Genomic DNA, 17,852 nt, shown 5'->3' with positions numbered 1-17,852 from the left:
GCATAAGAGTATAATCTTGGCATGTCAATAACACTTAAATCATCTGGTCAGATATATTTAATGTGTGTTTGCCAAGAATACAACACACTGACCTTGGGTGTGTTTATTATAAACCTTCACAGGCTGTGTGTGTGTGTGTGTGTGTGTGTGTGTGTGTGTGTGTGTGTGACCACTCTGGCTCTTTGTAATAGCTATTGCTAATCCTGTTAATCAGTTTCATTATATTTTCTCAATTGTAATTTGTTCCCACAATAAGTATGAAATAAAACACTGTGTACAATGAGTCGCACTGTTGCAGAAAAATCAGTAACCGGGTAGTAAAGTGGAGTTACTGTTACCACACGAAAGCTGATTATTTTCTAATAACAGCATTTCCCACTGTGTTTCAGTCCTTGTGTAACAAGGATTCCTTATAAAGCATGACACACTAGTTCCTGTTAAGATTTAGAATAATTAGATTTAAAATCATACTTTATAACAGCTGTAAACAACTACTCCATTACCAGCCCCAAGCTGTGAATAAACAGCTTGTCATATTAATGAGAAATTCAGTCCTGAAAACTGTTACATGGCAGAAAACCTACTGACTGTAAGTGATTTACTGACTGACAACAAACTACTGCCAATTCTGACACCCAAGATTGCTTCCATATACACTATATGGTCGAACATTTGTGGACGCCTCTACTGATACCTGACCATCACACCTAAGAACTCAAGTGGGCTGCTTAGACCACTGGCCTCAACCACTCTGAACACCTTCGGGATAAATTGGAATGCTGACTGTACCCCAAGACCTCCTCACCCTGCCTTCCCAGCCTTCCCAGAAGCATGAAGCTTATTATGAGGGCAAAAGTGTCCACAAACATATATAAACATACATATGGCCATATAAAGTATGTTAAATAAACAGCCCTTTACCATAAGTTTTAAGACAATTTATAAATCAGTTTTTATTATTAGGCTTGCGTGTCAAGTGTTACATGTCAAGAAGCGGAAAAATCCTGGTGGAGTACTGTGAAGCTGTAATTTCACAGATTAAACATACTGGCAAAAACAGCATGAAAATAAAGCCTTTTTATTCCATTCAATGATGGGAAAAACTGTGGATAATAAATAAGAATAAACATATGTTTATCAGAATATATGACACATAAAAGGCACATTTTTTTAAAAAACAAAACAAAAACAAATAACAGCTTATCCAAATATACCAGACATGTGACTTGCTTTGGTTTTAACCATCATAAACAAAATTCACAAAATCTTTTTCTCAGCACCTTCTGTTTGTAAAACATTTACATTAATGTTCTATAGCATTAGTTACAATATCATAGAATCTGAGAAATACAAAAATGCCAAAACGCTTTAAAATAAACTATTATTGCACATTTCAAACATTTTAAAATGTAAAAAAATATGTTAATGAAAGATTAATAGTTATGATTAATAGTTAATAGTTGTCTACTTGTGACAATCTGCATATGTTAGAAATACTGGTCTCAAAGAACTCCATATTATTAATTCAGCATTGTGAACTCCATACATGGCGAATAAATGTTTGTTTAAACACAGCAATGCTCAGGATTATTGTCTATTTCTGTGCAATGATATAATACTAAAATACGTAAATGTACCACCTTGCATCAGTGTTTCAGGGCTCAGATTTAGTGAAACAGCGCAGCCCAGGGATCCTCCAGCGAGAGCTGGTGTGGATGCGCAGGTTCAGCCACTCCTGCTGTGCCACAGCTAAGTAGGACTCTGGTGGAGTTGTGGAGATCAGCTCAGGGCTCACAGAGCCTTCTGCTCGAGTCAAGGCCTGGTGACAGGCAGCCTGGATGTCTATAGTCTCCAGATTATTGAGGCTTCCAACTGCCTGGTCCACCACCTGAGCCCTGTTTGGGCCTGAAAATACAACAAAAAAATTATTTTTTAATCATTTTGTTTTTAAAATATTATTTTGCTTAAAAGAGATGTCCATCATGCATGCCAGTAATTAGAACTGGCTTCCTAGACACTTTTTTTTTAAGATAACATGAAAGAGCAAACTGGCTTAACATTTCTGCTTACTGATAACTCATGTGGGACATTTATATTTACATCTATGGGATTTCGCAGATGCCCTTATCCAGTACGACTTACAGTTTATCTCACCTTATGCAAGTGAGCAATTGTGGGTTAAGGGCCTTGCTCAGGGACCCAAGCATTGGCAAGTTAGTGGACCTTGGATTCAATCTTCCTGATCAGTTACCTTTACCACTAAGCTACCACATCCCCCATGTGGGAGAAGGGCAGGTGGAACAATAACATTATTCTTCATTGATATAAATGCAAAATAAGAATTTTAAAAGTAAAAGTAAAATAATTTAACCGGTAAACACAAACAAACCACAGTGACTCTTACCACAAAAAGTCTAATTTCTACATAACGTTTTCTTGTTTTAGACTTTGCAGTAACTCACAGCAGTGTCTGAAAGGCTCCCATCTGTGAGAGGGCATGTACGGTTTGGTCACAGGTTGCTGTAACAGGCACACAATGGCACTGTCCACTTGATGAAAGACACGCAGTGACAGAAGCTGGTGGTGCAGCTCCTCTGACAGGCTGTACTTCTCTGAATGAATCAACTCTCGAATCAGGTCAAAATCCTGCTTCAGCTGCAGCGCTCCATGAACACTACAATAAAGGAGTTAATGTCAAGGAACAGAGTGTTCTTCCAAATGTAATGTAAATTCATTTACAATACAATGTATTTATAAAATATTATCTAGTCAATGATGACAAATACATGGTGATCCATACAAACACATTGCCCACCAACCTAAACTTGATTTTCTGTTTGAGTATGTGCTCCATCCAGGCCTCCATGAAGGCAGTCATGGCCTCTGCCAGAGCTGGAATGCGAGTCTCATCTGGTAAAGGCTGAACTCCCTCTAACACTTGGCCAAGCACACTCTGAGCTGCAAAGGCTGCATAATCACTCGGGGTGCTGGGTAATCCTAAGAAAGCGCACACATCACAGTTATTCCACACTGAAAGTAAAAATACTGAAGATTAACGATATCTGATAGTAACAATAATAAGTTGTATAAAAAACCTGTTTTGTAGTTGACTCTCCAGTGTTTTGCTGATGGCATCGTTTGCTCAAAAATCTCCATCGACATTTTCTTGCAGTCCATCGAAAAGATCCTCAGGACGAGTTCAGAGAAGGCCTATTGATTTATTAAAAGTTGATATGAATGTAGACTCAATTCTAATGCACTAATACTGGGTGAGAATTAATCAGAGTCGTGGAGACAGTAGCTTAAGTTGCTAGCGATGCAGTTAGACAGACCTGAAAATAGTTGCTGCTATATAGCAACTTAATTGTTTATGGTTGGTCTATAGTAAACATAGAATAGTTTATGGTTGTTTGTGCTTTATACAGAGTACAGATCTTGCAGATCATGAATAAAGGGTCACCCTCTCACTGCTCCTCAGATCACCAGCCATAATAATCAATAACTCATGCATTGCAAATTATGCTTGTGTATTTACTTGCTCAGTTGTATTAACAAAGATGCATATATTTTATCTGTATTCCACCAAAATTACTATTGTACAGTTTACAGACAGTCAAACTACTGCTAATGTCCTGTGTTTGCATTTGCAGCCTGTACTCGTCTTCTTTTGTATGTCAATCTTTTAACTTAGGGGTTGCTCAAAAAATTTGATAATGTTGTGTTGTATCATTTGAAAAATTGCCTTATCAACATTATCTACCCACTACTCATGATTTTCTTGACACACCACATTGTGTGCTACTGATTATGCAAATTATTCAGATTAACAATAAATAGATTTTAGGAGGAAATCACTATGTGCATACTGTGCGTTAAACATGTTAGCAGCCCTAACCCAAAACCCAGTCAAAACTGCTAGCGATAATTTCTTCCCACTCCTAATGACTGAAATTTAAGAACATTGTACCTGTAGTTGTGAGACTGCATGAGACAATTGCAGTCCAAGTTTCTTGATGAGATGATGATCAGTTCTTTCAACCAAAGTGTTCAGCTGCTGCACAAGACTCTCCACCGTCTCCCTGAGAGCCTTCCAAATTCATACAACAAAAAATATCATAGCATTTATAATCCTCAAATGAGTATGAAAAAAAAAAAATAGAGTGCTCAATACCTTAAGGTCTCCTTGTGTGATCAGAACAAACTTAGTAAGAGACCACGATGCCAGAAACTGGTAGGCCTTACTCATAACCCAGAAAGTAGAGGACTGGACAGTGGCTTGGGCCCTGTATAGCAACCCAAGGTGATACAAACCAAGGCTCCTGGTTCCCAACTCTCCTGGGCACAGAAAACATTAGAAATTAGGGCACAAAGTCCTCCAGAAAGATGACTGAACTGCTTTGTCTTGTGGAAGGAATGTAAAATTTTATTTTAAAAGCATTTTTCCATCAACAAATTTGTAAGCATTCAGGAGGAAAACTTTAAAATACTGCATGTCATCTAGAGATTTAAACAGGAACATTTATAGGAAATAGAGAGCAGAGTACCCAAGTTTGTGTGTGGGTTTTGCAGTAACTGGAGCACAGAGAGGAGTGGAGGGAAAAGCTGCAGTGAAAGATCCATGGTAGCGGTTCTCACAGTGGAAGGAACCATCATGGCTCTCGGTAAGCACTTATCCTTCATCCCTAAACCCAGTGACTCGCACATTACTGCAACACAAACATAAGACTGGATCATACACTTAAAACTCACAACCGATAAATAAAAAGGAATAATTGCAAATGGTACTGAGCATTGAGTCGTACTAATTACCTATTCATTATCAGCCAAAAATCTTTTGAATAATTTTATTAGTTAGAAATCCATATCAATAAACAATAAATAAACACTTAACAACATGCATCAATGAAGTGAAAGAGTCATAAAAACACCTTTCAAAGAAAAGCACATGGGACAGTGAATATTTAATAAAATACACATATATATATATATATTGCCAAACGTTTTGGGACACTTCTCTAAATCAGTAAATTCAGGTGTTTTTTTCAGGGGTTGGACTTGGCCCCTTAGTTCCAGTGAAAGGAACTCTTAATGCTTCAGTATACCAAGACATTTTGGACAATTTCATGCTCCCAATTTTGTGGAAATTCCTGTTCCAACATGGTTGCACACCTGTACTGGAGCTGGCTATAGCTATAACAGCTTCAAAGGGCTCTTCTGGGAAGGCTTTCCACAAGGTTTAGGAGTGTGTTTATGGGAATTTCTGACCATTCCTCTAGAAGCACATTAGTGAAGTCAGGCACTGATGTTGGACGAGAATCTCGTAGTCTCTGTTCTAATTCATCCCAAAGGTGTTCTATGGGGTTGAGTTCAGGACTCTGTGTAGGCCAGTCAAGTTCATCCACACCAAACTCACGCATCCATGTCTTTATGGACCTTGCTTTGTGCACTGGTGTGCAATCATGTTAGAAAAGGAAGGAGTCATCCCCAAACTGTTCCTACAAAGTTGGGAGCATGAAATTGTCAAAATGTCTTGGTATGCTGAAGCATTAAGAGTTCCTTTCACTGGAACTAACCCCTGAATTCAATGATTTGGACAAGTGTCCCAAAACTTTTGGCAACATAGTGTATCATACACTATTATGAATTTGGCATGCTGTAGATTTTTACAGCCATTATTACTGCGTCTAAAAAAATGAAAATGTTCACAGGACAGTAATCAACAATGTGACTGAGTTACTGTATACCATCCTGAGGAATCCTTATAACTTAAAATATTTTATTTCTCTTACACCACACCAATTTGGAAAACACATTAATGTTGTGGAATGATCATGACTATTCAGTTCTTGTTATAAAAAAGTAGGCCTCTAACCAGAGTCTGTTTGTCTCTCTTATAAAGTTCATAAAAAATGTTGCAGAAAACTGCAAAGCCCACCAATTTCCCCATACTGGAAAAGTTACAGCTTTATCACTCACTGTTACAAATCACAGACACTTCCAAAAATACAACTTTTAAAAAAGAATCTCCTTATTAAAACGTAACATCACCAAACACCTTTCTTAATATCTGTTCATGCTGAATATCCACCATACCATTCACAGCGCAAATTCTTACTACAGAAATGATAACACATTAGAACGAGCGCACTAATATAAACCATACAGCCAGAACTAACGTTAGTGCTGCTGTTACAGAAAAATAAACCACTTCAGACTGATTAGAATCAACATTCAACAGCACTGTGGTATTAAAAACTAGGAAGCTATTCACCTGTAATAAACAATATTAATATAACTATTATTAATGTCACTTCTGAATATTTGCATCAGAGAAATGTGCTGGACTTATTAAAATGTCGTTTAGACACAAAGCAATAAAGCTTTTCCAATTTAGTTTACAAACTCACTTGCATCCCAGTGCATGAAGGCAGCAGTAGATAAAATATAGGAGCAGAGTTTATTCAAGACATCCTTGCATTCAGCTGGAACCAAATCTGGAAAGAGCAAATTATAATAAAAGTAATTCAGCACTCAAGCAATTGAATAAGCAAACAAACTGATTTTATGCACAACCTTTTATAAGTTTTACCTTCTTTACAAGCTTGCTTCTGCCATCTGAACAGAAGGAACAGCATCTGATCGTTCCACTGGTTCATACCTCCCAAAATACTGCTGTAAGACGGGTAATAAAAAAGGTTGATAACTGCTTTGCCAAATTCCCTCCATAGCATATCTCTGTACTGAGAGAAAAGCCCCACACATGCATCCAAGTTGCTCAGGTCCATCTGCTGAACAGCGTTTTGAATACGAGAGGGGAACTTTTTCGGACCGTTATTTTCTTCTCGCCCACTGGCTCTGCAGCTCCTCTCTGCAGAAACATTCCTATCCAGCTGAGGTCTTTTGGGAATGTGTGGAGCTATGAGGTCTGTTGAGGATACTAAGACCTGAAAGAGAGTTTCCAGAATGTCCTCTCGATCTTGCTGAGCAAACACGAACAAGGGCAAGTTGGAAGACCAAAAACTATGGAGTGTCTTCTTAGGGGACTCATTTAAAACAGGCTGACCTGAAGACGATGGAATAAGAAGACCCAGACAATCCCAGTCCTCCCATTTCATGCTGGTTTTTCCTGCAAAAGAAAAAAGATCAGTTTGCTGGCATGTCCAGCTGTAAAGCTGCCTGGCTGCAATCTGAGCTCGAAGCTGTGCCACGATCCTCAGGATTTCCACCACGGACAATGTTCCAGGTCTGACGTGTTTCCTGGGTAAGCCTGACCTCATCTGAGAATAATCAGAGGTGAAACTCCAGGCTGAAGCTTTTTTCTGGGCCCTTGGGTTTGCTATGACGTGATTATATAGCTCTACAGCAGACAGCAAGTCCTCTAAGGCATCTCTGGGCACACATGCCAGCTGAGCAGCAGCTAAGGCTTTAAGCACTGTGTGCATGCAATTTTCCATCAGTAGCAAGGCCTGCTGTCCCAGCAACCACAGCCCTCTCTGCATTGAGCCTAGCATCTCTGTGCGGCTAAAAAGAACAGTTCGCAAGAAGGGGTCTGAGCATGCTCGGGAATACAGCATTTCCCAGTGGCTGAGGTGGACCTGCAGTTCCTCACACATAGCCCTAAGGTCCAGGTCCCAGGAAGCATTAACTTTTTCTTTTGAACTCTGAACCCTGCTGGCTAAGAGATGGGCTTTCCCCAGCACATCACCCAATCGTGATAAAAAACAGTTAGCTGCACGACATCGACGGCCATACTCATGGAGGAAGAGTAGCTGAGCCCGTTGTTCCAGAAGGTGCTGGAGCTGTGCATAGTGCTGGCTAAAGGCTGCTGCCTGAGGATGATGGTAAAATTCCACCTCTTGTGAGGTAGACAGTCCTGAAATGCAGCCTCTCAGACAGCCTCCTGAGCCACGCAGTACACGGCACTTAGACCTGAGACTGAATAAAGTGTGTTCTAGGTGCTGGAGGCGTTTGGAAGAACGAGAGGTAAGATCCTGACATGCTACAAAATTATCTTCATTTTCATAGTTCCAGCTGGAACTGTCGCTCTTCTGTCTCAGGGGGAGCTTAAGATTGGGACTGAAGTGCTTCTGAAACAGAGGATCTGTTTTCTGATGGGACCTGGTAAACAAGCCCTGGTACTGAGGACCTGGGAACACAAAAGGAGAGCATTTATGAATACACATTTCTGAATGTGAAAGCCATTAGTGTGCCTGCTTCAGGTTTGTGTTATATCTTAGGCTACAACAAATTATAACAACAAATATTACAAACCAATATTAAATAAAAAATAGTTGACAAATTTCAAACTCGATTACATGAAGTGCATCACTTCATGTAGACTAACAACACATTTGATCAAAATGGTGGAGCATGTTACAACAGAGAACCATCTCCTCTAATGTATAGGAACTACATTACATTGTGCAGCTGGCCTCACAACATGTGAGGAAATATTTTGATTTGTAATCATGCATGTCATGGAAACTAGTGGAAGCACAATGCATGTAGTTTTATGCATCTTTCCTGCCCTATCAGTCCAACTGTCCAAATCCTCTGTATTTCGTACACCAATCAGGCATAACATTATGATCACTGACTGGCTAAGTGAATAACACTGATTCTCTCCTCATCATGGCACCTGTTAGTGGGTGGGATATATTAGGCAGCAAGTGAACATTCTGTCCTCAAAGTTGATGTGTCAGAAGCAGGAAAAATGGACAAGCGTAAAGATTTTGAGTGAGTTTGACAAGGGCCAAATTGTGATGGCTAGACGACTGGATCAGAGCATCTCCAAAACTGCAGCTCTTGTGGGGTGTTCCCGGTCTGCAGTGGTCAGTATCTATCAAAAGTGCTCCAAGGAAGGAACAGTGGTGAACCAGAGACAGGGTCATGGGCGGCCAAGGCTCACTTATGCACGTGGGGAGAGAAGGGTGGTCCGATCCAACAGACGAGCTACTGTTGCTGAAGAAGTTAATGCTGGTTCTGATAGAAAGGTGTCAGAATACACAGTGCATGATGGATCAGGGCTGTTTTGGCAGCAGAAGGGGGGACCGACGCAATATTATGTGGGTGGTCATAATGTTATACCTGAGCAGTGTATGACAACTCAGTGAACTTGGTCTCAAGTGAATGATGTCTATGAGACAAACGTTTTCAAAATTAAACTTTATGCATTGGTGCCAGCGAGTAATGAGTCTATAGTATATGAATATGAAGTTCTCTAGTCACTAGTCATCTGCTTTTGATTCACATTGAGGTTGATCCCAAAAAGAGTCGCTTCACTGATTTCAGATGCTAATAAAAACCCTGTAGTTGACTCTACACTCTGAAAATGATCCACCTTCAATGCACACTGATAGCAAACGTTTTATATAGCTTTCTTTTGTATTTATTTTGGATTGGTCTGGTCAGACGTCAACAAAATCTGGCCTTTTGTTCTGAGTTTCAGAGTTTGCACATACCCAGAACAATTGTATGTGTAGAAGCAGAAAACTGTAATAACACTGTCACTCAGCACAGTAACTAACTTTCCTTGCTTAACAGGGAATTCAGAACAACACAAAACGTTAGCATAGAAGTAATATGGTCAATTAAACCACCTACCATTGTGTTTGTCCTCTGACTGATATTTTTTTTCAGGAAGTATTTCCAGATGAGTGTTTGGTTTTCTCTGCAAATAAAGTATGAATCTGAACTTAGCAAATAGCAGACAAAAGGAATCTGTGGAAACAAACATCAATTATACTGACATTTAACAAGAGACATTACAGATTAAAATCCATTATTTAGCTATTTATTCACCATTTTAAACAGAAAAGTCTGCATCTAGACCAAAATGAATAATACATGTATTAGAATGCGAATAGGAGACCTAGAAATCCTATAGTCCTGTTGAGTCCCTGCAAGATCATCAGTTTCTTACTAACCAAAGTGACGTGGTCAGTATCCGAGGCTTGAAGCTCAGAGCTGTCAGTCCCAGCAGACGGCAGTGCTCTGTCTAAATGCAAAACATGTCACAGACGTGCAATTAAGTCAAAACAACAATTAAGTTTCAATAAAACAAGTGGAAAAACTCAACAGACGGTTTGAGCCTTTTTAACAGGTAAATATTTACAAAAAATCAGATGTAGATTAGATCCCTAATAAATAAAATATACAAAGCTTGACTCAAACAGTAAACTCATCCTCTGCTGTCTACACAGACAGTGCAGTTAGAGATGATCAAGGTTCTAGTACCAAGTGTATAAAAGTTTAGTATGAGTATGTAGTGAATTACACAGTGATGTGACTGACAGTATTTTGAGAAGTGCAGATTTCAGGGTCATTTAGTCACGAAGGACCATCCACACCAGCAGAAAGTCCGTCAGAAACCCGACATAGACAAACACTGGTCCAAACCAGCTAAATAGCATGAATAGCCCTAAAACCTTTGTGGAAACTCATGTTATTGTAATGTGCCTTATCAGGAACCAACCAGACACACACACACATTATATATAAACTGATCTGGACTGACGAGTGAAGTGAATAACACTGATTATAACGCGGTAACAACCACATGGATGGCAGGACCCAAGGTTTCCCAGCAGAACATTGCCCAAAGCATGACACTGTCTATGCTGGCTTTCCTTCTTCCCATAGTGCATCCTGTTGCCATGTGTTCCCCTGATAAATGATCCACACACACTCGGCCATCCACGTGATGTAAAAGAAAACATGATTCATCAGACCAGGCCACCTTCTTCCATTACTCCGTTGTCCAGTTCTAATGCTCACATGCCCATTGTTGGTGCTTCTCTGTAGTGCACAGGGGTCAGCATGGACACCCTGGTCTGCGGCTATGCAGCCCCATACGCAACAACCTGCTATGCACTGTGTATTCTGACACCTTTCTTTCAGAACTTTCATTACCTTCTTCAGCAATTTGAGCAACAGTGCCTCGCCTGTTAGATCAGACCACACGGGCCAGCCTTCGCTCCCCTCATGCATAAATGAGCCTAGGCCTTGACCCATGACCCTGTCGTCGGTTCACAACTGTTCCTTCCTTGGAGCACTTTTGATAGATACTGACCACTGCAGACCGGGAACACCCCACAAGACCTGCAGTTTTGGAGATGCTCTGATCCAGTGGTCTAGCCATCACAATTTGTCCCTGGTCAAACTCGCTCAAATCCTTACGCTTGTCCATTTTTCCTGCTTCTAACACATCAACTTTGAGGAGAAAATGTTCACTTGCTGCCTAATATATCCCACCCACTAACAGGTGCCATGATGAGGAGATCATCAGTGTTATTCACTTCCCCTGTGATTGGTGTGTAAATTAAATGTTAAAAAAAAGGCTTTACAGATGAAATGGATATTTGAACCTTCTGTATATTTATTGTCCATGCAGATGGATGACTGGAAACGAGTAAAACTCTCTTCTAACCGGATGTGGCTATTAAAGATCAGCAGTAAATCCCCTCACCTGCAGCGTGAGGATGTGTTTTTGTTTTGTTGTTGGATTCAGTCCCACTGTGTCCTTCCTGTGGATCTCTGGATGTCTGAGCCATTCTCTCTTTCAGCTCAGTAACTCAGCTTTCCCATCTCGTAAAGAAACACAAAGCCACAGCTAGCTTTAGCATGGAATAAAAGTCTTCATACATCTCTATTAAAAGGACATTTCAGCTAGCAGTTTAGCTATGCGACTGTCAGACGTTAAGCTAAAAATTATAGCTAAGTAGCTAATTTAATCATTAGCTGGACTTTACGTTACCTGGTAATCTATTTAAACAGCTTCTTCATTGTAACACACACTGTACCAGGAGAGCTTTAAGCGCAGTATCTCAGATGAGACATGATTGAGTCCGGCTCTGTTTTGCAGAATCTGGAAAACATGGAAACACTCTGCGGACCTGTCCCAAATAGTGCCCTACATTCTCCACATCCACACTTAGGGGCCGTTGTTGAAGAGATATGTCAGAAGACTACTCTCCGTTCTCTGCTCCATTTGGGACATGGCCCAAAGACGCAAGGAACCAATGAGAGGCGGCTGTTGCTCAATGCAGGAGGAATTTAAAAGATGATTGGTGTCACAATAAGGGGCGGGTCTTATCGCTAACAAACACTACTCCATACTCTCTAACAGCAGTCTTTACTGTTTATATGAAGGAAATAAATAAATAATAAATATGTGCATTTATCATTGGCATACTAGATAGCCAGAAGTATGTGGACACTTGACTATCTCATGTTTGGTTCGACCCTAAACTGTTGCCAAAGTTGGAAAGACAGAACTGTAAAAGATGCCTTTATATGAAGCATCATCAGCATTTTTAAAATTAAAACTTTATTTAGTGCCCCAAATATGTTCCAAGATAATAATGCCAAGGTATGCCAAGGATAGAGAGGCAAAACCTACACTATATTGATAAAGGTTTTGGGACACCCCTTCAAATCATTGAATTCAGGTGTTCAGGGTTTGGGCTTAGCCCCTTAGTTCCAGTGAAAAGAACTCTTAATGCTTCAGCATGCCAAGATATTTTGGACAATTTCATTCTCCCAACTTTGTGGGAACAGTTTGGGGATGACCCCTTCCTGTTCCAACATGACAGCGCAACAGTGCACAAATCAAGGTCCATAAAGATATGGATGAGCGAGTTTGGTGTGGAGGAACTTGACTGGCCTGGAAAGAGTCCTGACCTCAACCTGATAGAACACCTTTGGGATGAATTAGAGCAGAGACAAATGGTATGCTGAAGCATTAAGAGTTTCCTTCACTGGAACTAAGAGGCCAAGCCCAACCCATAAATTCAATGATTCAGAGGGGTATCCCAAAACTTTTCGCAATATAGCGTAAGTGGCCTGCACAAAGCCCTTATCTCAACCCATAGTGCAGTAGAAAACGTTCCCAGAAGAATTGAGGTTATTATAAAAGCAAAGTTGGCCTAAATCCAGAAATGGCTGAGCACAGAAGGATGTGATGGTCAAGTGTCCAAACTTTTAATCATATTGTCATGACTCATTTAAGCAGGGCACTGGTGGCTCAGTGGTAGGTTTCTTGCCTACCATGCAGAAGGCCCAGGTTTGATCCCAGCTACTGGATGCAGTGCTGGTCCCAAGCCCAGCTAAATTGGGAGGGTTGTGTCAGGAAGGGCATCCTGTGTAAAACCTGTGCCACGTTGTTGTGTGGACCAGTTGGTCTGCTGTGGCAACCCCTCATACATGTAGGGAGCAGCTGAAAGATTAACATTCATGAATCATTTAAATGATAAATTCCAATAATTGACAGACAGACTAGTACAGGTATATTGATTCATTATTAAAGGTTAGAACAACTACTTTAAACTCTAAATGTACTCTGAATATCTTAAAAATATAATGTGGTCTTTTAAGATTCATTTCTTTATTTCAATAGTCCTTATAAAACAGCTGGTTAAATATTTAACAAAAATGTCAAATTTACATCACAAAAATAAAGGCATTACTTTACAACAATTATATTTGGGAAACAAACACTTGGATGTGGAAAACCAGCCCATTTACAATCAGTGTAATTTTATCTCTAACTAACTTTACATATTTTGAATTCACCAAGAAAAACAAAAGTGATTTTAAAAAGCAATAAGAAACACAACAGTATTAGCAATAAAATCATGCAAGGGTCAGTGCATTAACTGTCCTCTCGCACTATCAGAGCCTCCGTGAGCAAAGTTAAGCCATCTCAGCTTCATCTATCTTCATCATCTTATGGGGGGTTCCTGAGAGCTGCAAAAAATAATCAACATGAACGTCAACAACTTCATCCAGAAGGAATAAATAAACAAACTGTAGCGCAAGTGATTTAGGGATAATTGCAAAATGGGTGCAAGATCTTAGTGCTTCAAACCCACCTCAAAGTCTGATGTGTTAGTTTTAGAACTTGATGCTTCTATTTCAGGATCCACTGAACACTCAACATCCAGCTCAAAGTCCATGACCTCACCCAGATCCCTGTACAAGAAAAACACAAGACACTTCAATTCACTGCACAAAGAATCTGTAAAATATTAAGCAACATAAATATTGCTCAAAACCTACACAGCTTGTAGATCGCTGCCTTCTTCAGCAGGAGGATCCCACGCATGAAGCTTGACTTTCCACAGTTTTATCTGCTGGTCCCAGGAGCGACGACTGTATTTCTTGAATTTGTTGGGAGTTCGTGGATGAACCCCTGGTTTTCTCAAGTGCCTGTAATTAGAAGTGAAGGAATAAAAGTCAGGTACACTTCACCTTCAGCACTGCTAGTTTCATTACAGGTATAGTGCAATAACAGCACATGCTGTGTTCTACTCACTTGGGAACTTCTTTAATGTATCTGTCATAGGCCAGGGTGTTCTTCCCATAGTTAATCTGCTTTTGTCTCCTCATTAGGACAGCCTCATCGGTCTCGATGTCCCCAGGGACAGGGGAGCCTCTGGAATCTTGCGAGTCTGAACTGTAGGCACAACACAAGCGTTATCATCATACAAGCACAATGCAGCAACACTAAAAGCTACAGCTGTAAATAACAAACCTTCCAGACGATGCTTTCCTCTCTCTTTGAGCAACATCACCAGTCAGTATCCGCCGTCTGTAACTAAACCAGTTAAGAATTTCAATAAATTTATTATTATAAAATATCCTCTTAATAAAGTGTGCTGAGAATAGTTTCAAAAATCTTAAGAGCTAAATTAAATAAAAGCAACTCACCGCTCTATGTCCCGACGAACATTAGTGCGCATTTCATCGTTCTCCACCTCCTCTGCCCAGTCTTTTATTCTTGACACCGGTCCTGCACTCTCTGGTGTTGTGAAACTGGACAAAAACAATTTTAATTGTCATTTTAAATCACAGATTGCAAAGAACATTCAGTTTACCAGTATGTTAGTTGTGTCAGATGTGATTTTAGTGAGTTTAAAAGTAGTGAGAGTAGCCTTTTTTTTCTACCAAAGACGTCAAAAGTCAGATTCTCAAAAAACCTCCAATATCACCAATTGCATAGGGTCAACAAGTATAGATGCATAAATGTCAGAACATATGTAACAGTCCTGATAGATATGTGATGTTATGAAAGGTGTAATGATGCACATCTTTTGCTGCTGAGTCACATTCATGTGCACAATGTACATGTGAAGGGGAGAACTAAAAACTAAATCACAATAATGATAATAATAATAATAATCCCAGCACACATTACCATTCAGGCCTGTTCGATCCTCTTCTATCTGAAGTGTTGGTCTCGGACTCATCGCGTGATCTTCGTACGTTCCCATCAGCGTCCCGTTTCCTGCAATGAGACCATCTTGGTCCTTTGTTCCTGTTTAAAAAAAAATTAATTAAAGGACCCCAAAAAATAAAGTTGGAGATAACAATAGTTTGTTTCTTTTTTTTTTTTAAAAAAATGGATTTTTAGAAGAGTACCCTAGAGGATTTCAGAAAATATAAAATAAAAATCTTTACTTTTTAAATGAAAATATCACAACACACTATTATCAAACCTGCTATATTTGTTATCAAGTTCTTATAGTTAGCAGTTTTGTTGGTCAGGTGAATTGAGTGAGTTTAATCCGACTCTCAGTAACCTGTCGTGTAAGTAACGTCCGATAAATATGATGGAAAATTCAGAAATATAATGTTCTACAGATTATTTTACAGTTAAAAAGGTGCTGGACTGTGAAACATTTGGGAACTCTAATGGGGAAAAAAAAATGAATAAACAAACAAGGGATAAATCGACAACAAAGACAAAGCAAGGGTTTGTCCAGATTTCTTCCCCTTTTCAAAACTCTTACCAATCTGTTTTTGTTTTTTTTTTACTTTCCAGCCTCCAGTTATTGATTTATTTCAAAGTGAAGGTAATTGGTGAAATCAGTAAAAGTAATCTGGATTATATCGAGTGTGAATGCGCTGATGATAATAATAACGAGATAACTAATGACACACTGAGTATATTATTGCTTGAACACATTTTTAAGATGTTTTCTAAATGTCCAGGTTCCTTTAAACCGTATATTATTCCCAGACATGTCCAGAAACTGGTCTCTTTTCCGGGTTTAAGTTTTTTTTTTTGTTCATCCTTCATCAGCCAATACAAAGCCCATAAAGTGTTTGAGCGCCATTTTGAAGTCCGCATTTTAACAGAACGGATACTTGGTGTTTTTACAGGGGTTTAGTTAACACACAACAGAGCTGTAAAACACAAAACATTTGGTGAAAACTTGCACACATGTTTTTGTTTTTTGCTATGAATTAAAAAAAGAGTCTCTTTATCTATTGTGTGAATCCTCTGAATCTTCACCACGAACAAGCTAGCAAAGCGAACGGTGTAATAAGAGACTATAGCTTTCTGTTTTCTATGTATAATATATCCAAAAATGGAAGAGAGGTATATGAGGATAAAACTAGTTAAACTAGTTAAATTAGTTAGTTAGCTAGTTAATGGTTTAACCAGCTAACTCAACGGCTAAGTGTAACACTGAGGAAGTTTCAAAAATGTGCATATTGTATATAGATATAATGCATACTCTCTGGTATTTGAAAATGACAGGTATAAATAAATGATAAAAGTGCATGTTTATCTGAAACAGACTTAATATCTAAACGGTAATTAGCCCCAAAAACAGAGAACCTTCCGCTTTGTAAAAACCCCGCGGTTTTGCTGCAGCTCGCGGGAATCAGGAATTTGACTGAAACCCGCAGGCGCCACCGTGCATTTTTTTTAAAGAAAGAAACAAAAATATTTCATAAACCAATCTGTCCGAGATTTAAAGACAGGTTTACCTGTTCTCTCCACTTCTGTAGTCATTGTCCCCGCTGTGTTTATGGTGATAAGACATTATTTTCTGGACGGTGAGAGGAAGAGCTGAAGAGAGTTCGACAAAGCGCGCGCCTCTCGCTCGGTACAGACCGTCAACAATCAGCTCACGTGACACCCCTACAGCATTCTGGGTAAAGTGGGCGTACGTCCCTCCACCCTCCCCGCGCGCGCCGCGCATGCGCATTATTGTCACTACTCGAGACATGCTAGAAGCACGATTTGTACTGCGCATGCGCGAACGTGCTGCCAACAACACATTATACCGCTTTATTATTAGTAGTATTAATCTTGTCTTTTTCCCTAAGGTTTAAAAAGAACACTGACACCAGCTACTCTTTCTGTAATTCCTGTCGTGAGACATTTATACTGGACATGTACTTATACTGAAGTGTTTTGGTCTGAGGTCCTTAGTTTGATTCAAATCAATATTCGCAGTGATTTCTGCTTTTCTTGCTTTTTAACAGGTTTTCTTTTTTTTTGGGGGGGGGGGACTTTAATTACAAGGAAGAGTGACAAATATTTTCTAATAAATTTATCTTTTTTACATTTATATCTTTATATTTGCTAAATTCTATATGCATAAATGTAAATTTACTAATAATAAAACACTTTTTCTGGTGTTCTAAAATGACATTATAAGATATTTTGAAAGCATACAATAAAAAAAAAAAAAATAATAATAATAAACAACAAGGCGTTAAAAAACTACGGCTCCGTGAGTGTTATGACATGGGTCTTTAATTTTATTTATCTATTTATTTATTGTGCCCTATTGCTGTAGCCTGTTTATACCCTTATATGTTATTGTTGTTAAGCCCACTGCTGTTCATTGTTTGTATTTGTTCTTGATTCAGTAAATTTTTTTTAAGCATAATTTTATAATTTGTTGATAATTTGACAGAACAAAACCTGAGATTCCGCACGTGCGCAGTACAAATCTTGTTTCGAGTAGTGACAGTTGCTCGTGCTTATTTTAAGGACGATGATGATTGCATAAATTGTTTACAGTATTTCTATTATTTCTCTTGCTTACTTC

General features: G+C 39.2%; 2 protein-coding genes across 3 annotated transcripts; both read right to left on the bottom strand.

Annotated features, from left to right (window-relative positions):
* Nucleotides 1-927: 927 nt before the first annotated feature.
* Nucleotides 928-13,072, bottom strand: ccdc142 (coiled-coil domain containing 142). Its single transcript, XM_058397761.1, has 14 exons — nucleotides 13,048-13,072; nucleotides 11,756-11,866; nucleotides 11,468-11,586; nucleotides 9,927-9,997; nucleotides 9,604-9,670; nucleotides 6,590-8,146; nucleotides 6,408-6,494; nucleotides 4,545-4,706; nucleotides 4,172-4,335; nucleotides 3,968-4,087; nucleotides 3,096-3,210; nucleotides 2,820-2,997; nucleotides 2,463-2,674; nucleotides 928-1,905 (listed from the first exon to the last, which is right to left on the bottom strand). The coding sequence occupies exons 3-14, from the start codon at nucleotides 11,550-11,552 to the stop codon at nucleotides 1,655-1,657; spliced, it is 3,069 nt and encodes a 1,022-aa protein (XP_058253744.1). The 5' UTR covers nucleotides 11,553-11,586; nucleotides 11,756-11,866; nucleotides 13,048-13,072; the 3' UTR covers nucleotides 928-1,654.
* A 293-nt stretch (nucleotides 13,073-13,365) lies between these two features.
* slbp (stem-loop binding protein) lies at nucleotides 13,366-16,932 on the bottom strand. 2 transcript variants are annotated; one of them, XM_058397762.1, is made up of 8 exons: nucleotides 16,780-16,932; nucleotides 15,197-15,316; nucleotides 14,710-14,814; nucleotides 14,534-14,596; nucleotides 14,315-14,455; nucleotides 14,059-14,208; nucleotides 13,872-13,971; nucleotides 13,366-13,746 (listed from the first exon to the last, which is right to left on the bottom strand). In XM_058397762.1, exons 1-8 carry the CDS (start codon nucleotides 16,833-16,835, stop codon nucleotides 13,693-13,695), a joined length of 789 nt encoding a protein of 262 aa, XP_058253745.1. In that variant the 5' UTR covers nucleotides 16,836-16,932; the 3' UTR covers nucleotides 13,366-13,692. The 2 variants fall into 2 exon arrangements, with proteins under 2 accessions (XP_058253745.1, XP_058253746.1); XM_058397763.1 differs by having other exon boundaries at nucleotides 14,534-14,590.
* Nucleotides 16,933-17,852: the final 920 nt, after the last annotated feature.

This window comes from Hemibagrus wyckioides, linkage group LG08 (assembly GCF_019097595.1).
Source record: "Hemibagrus wyckioides isolate EC202008001 linkage group LG08, SWU_Hwy_1.0, whole genome shotgun sequence".
Classification (NCBI taxonomy): Eukaryota; Metazoa; Chordata; class Actinopteri; order Siluriformes; family Bagridae; genus Hemibagrus; species Hemibagrus wyckioides.
This window is presented reverse-complemented; position numbering and strand designations above follow the sequence as displayed.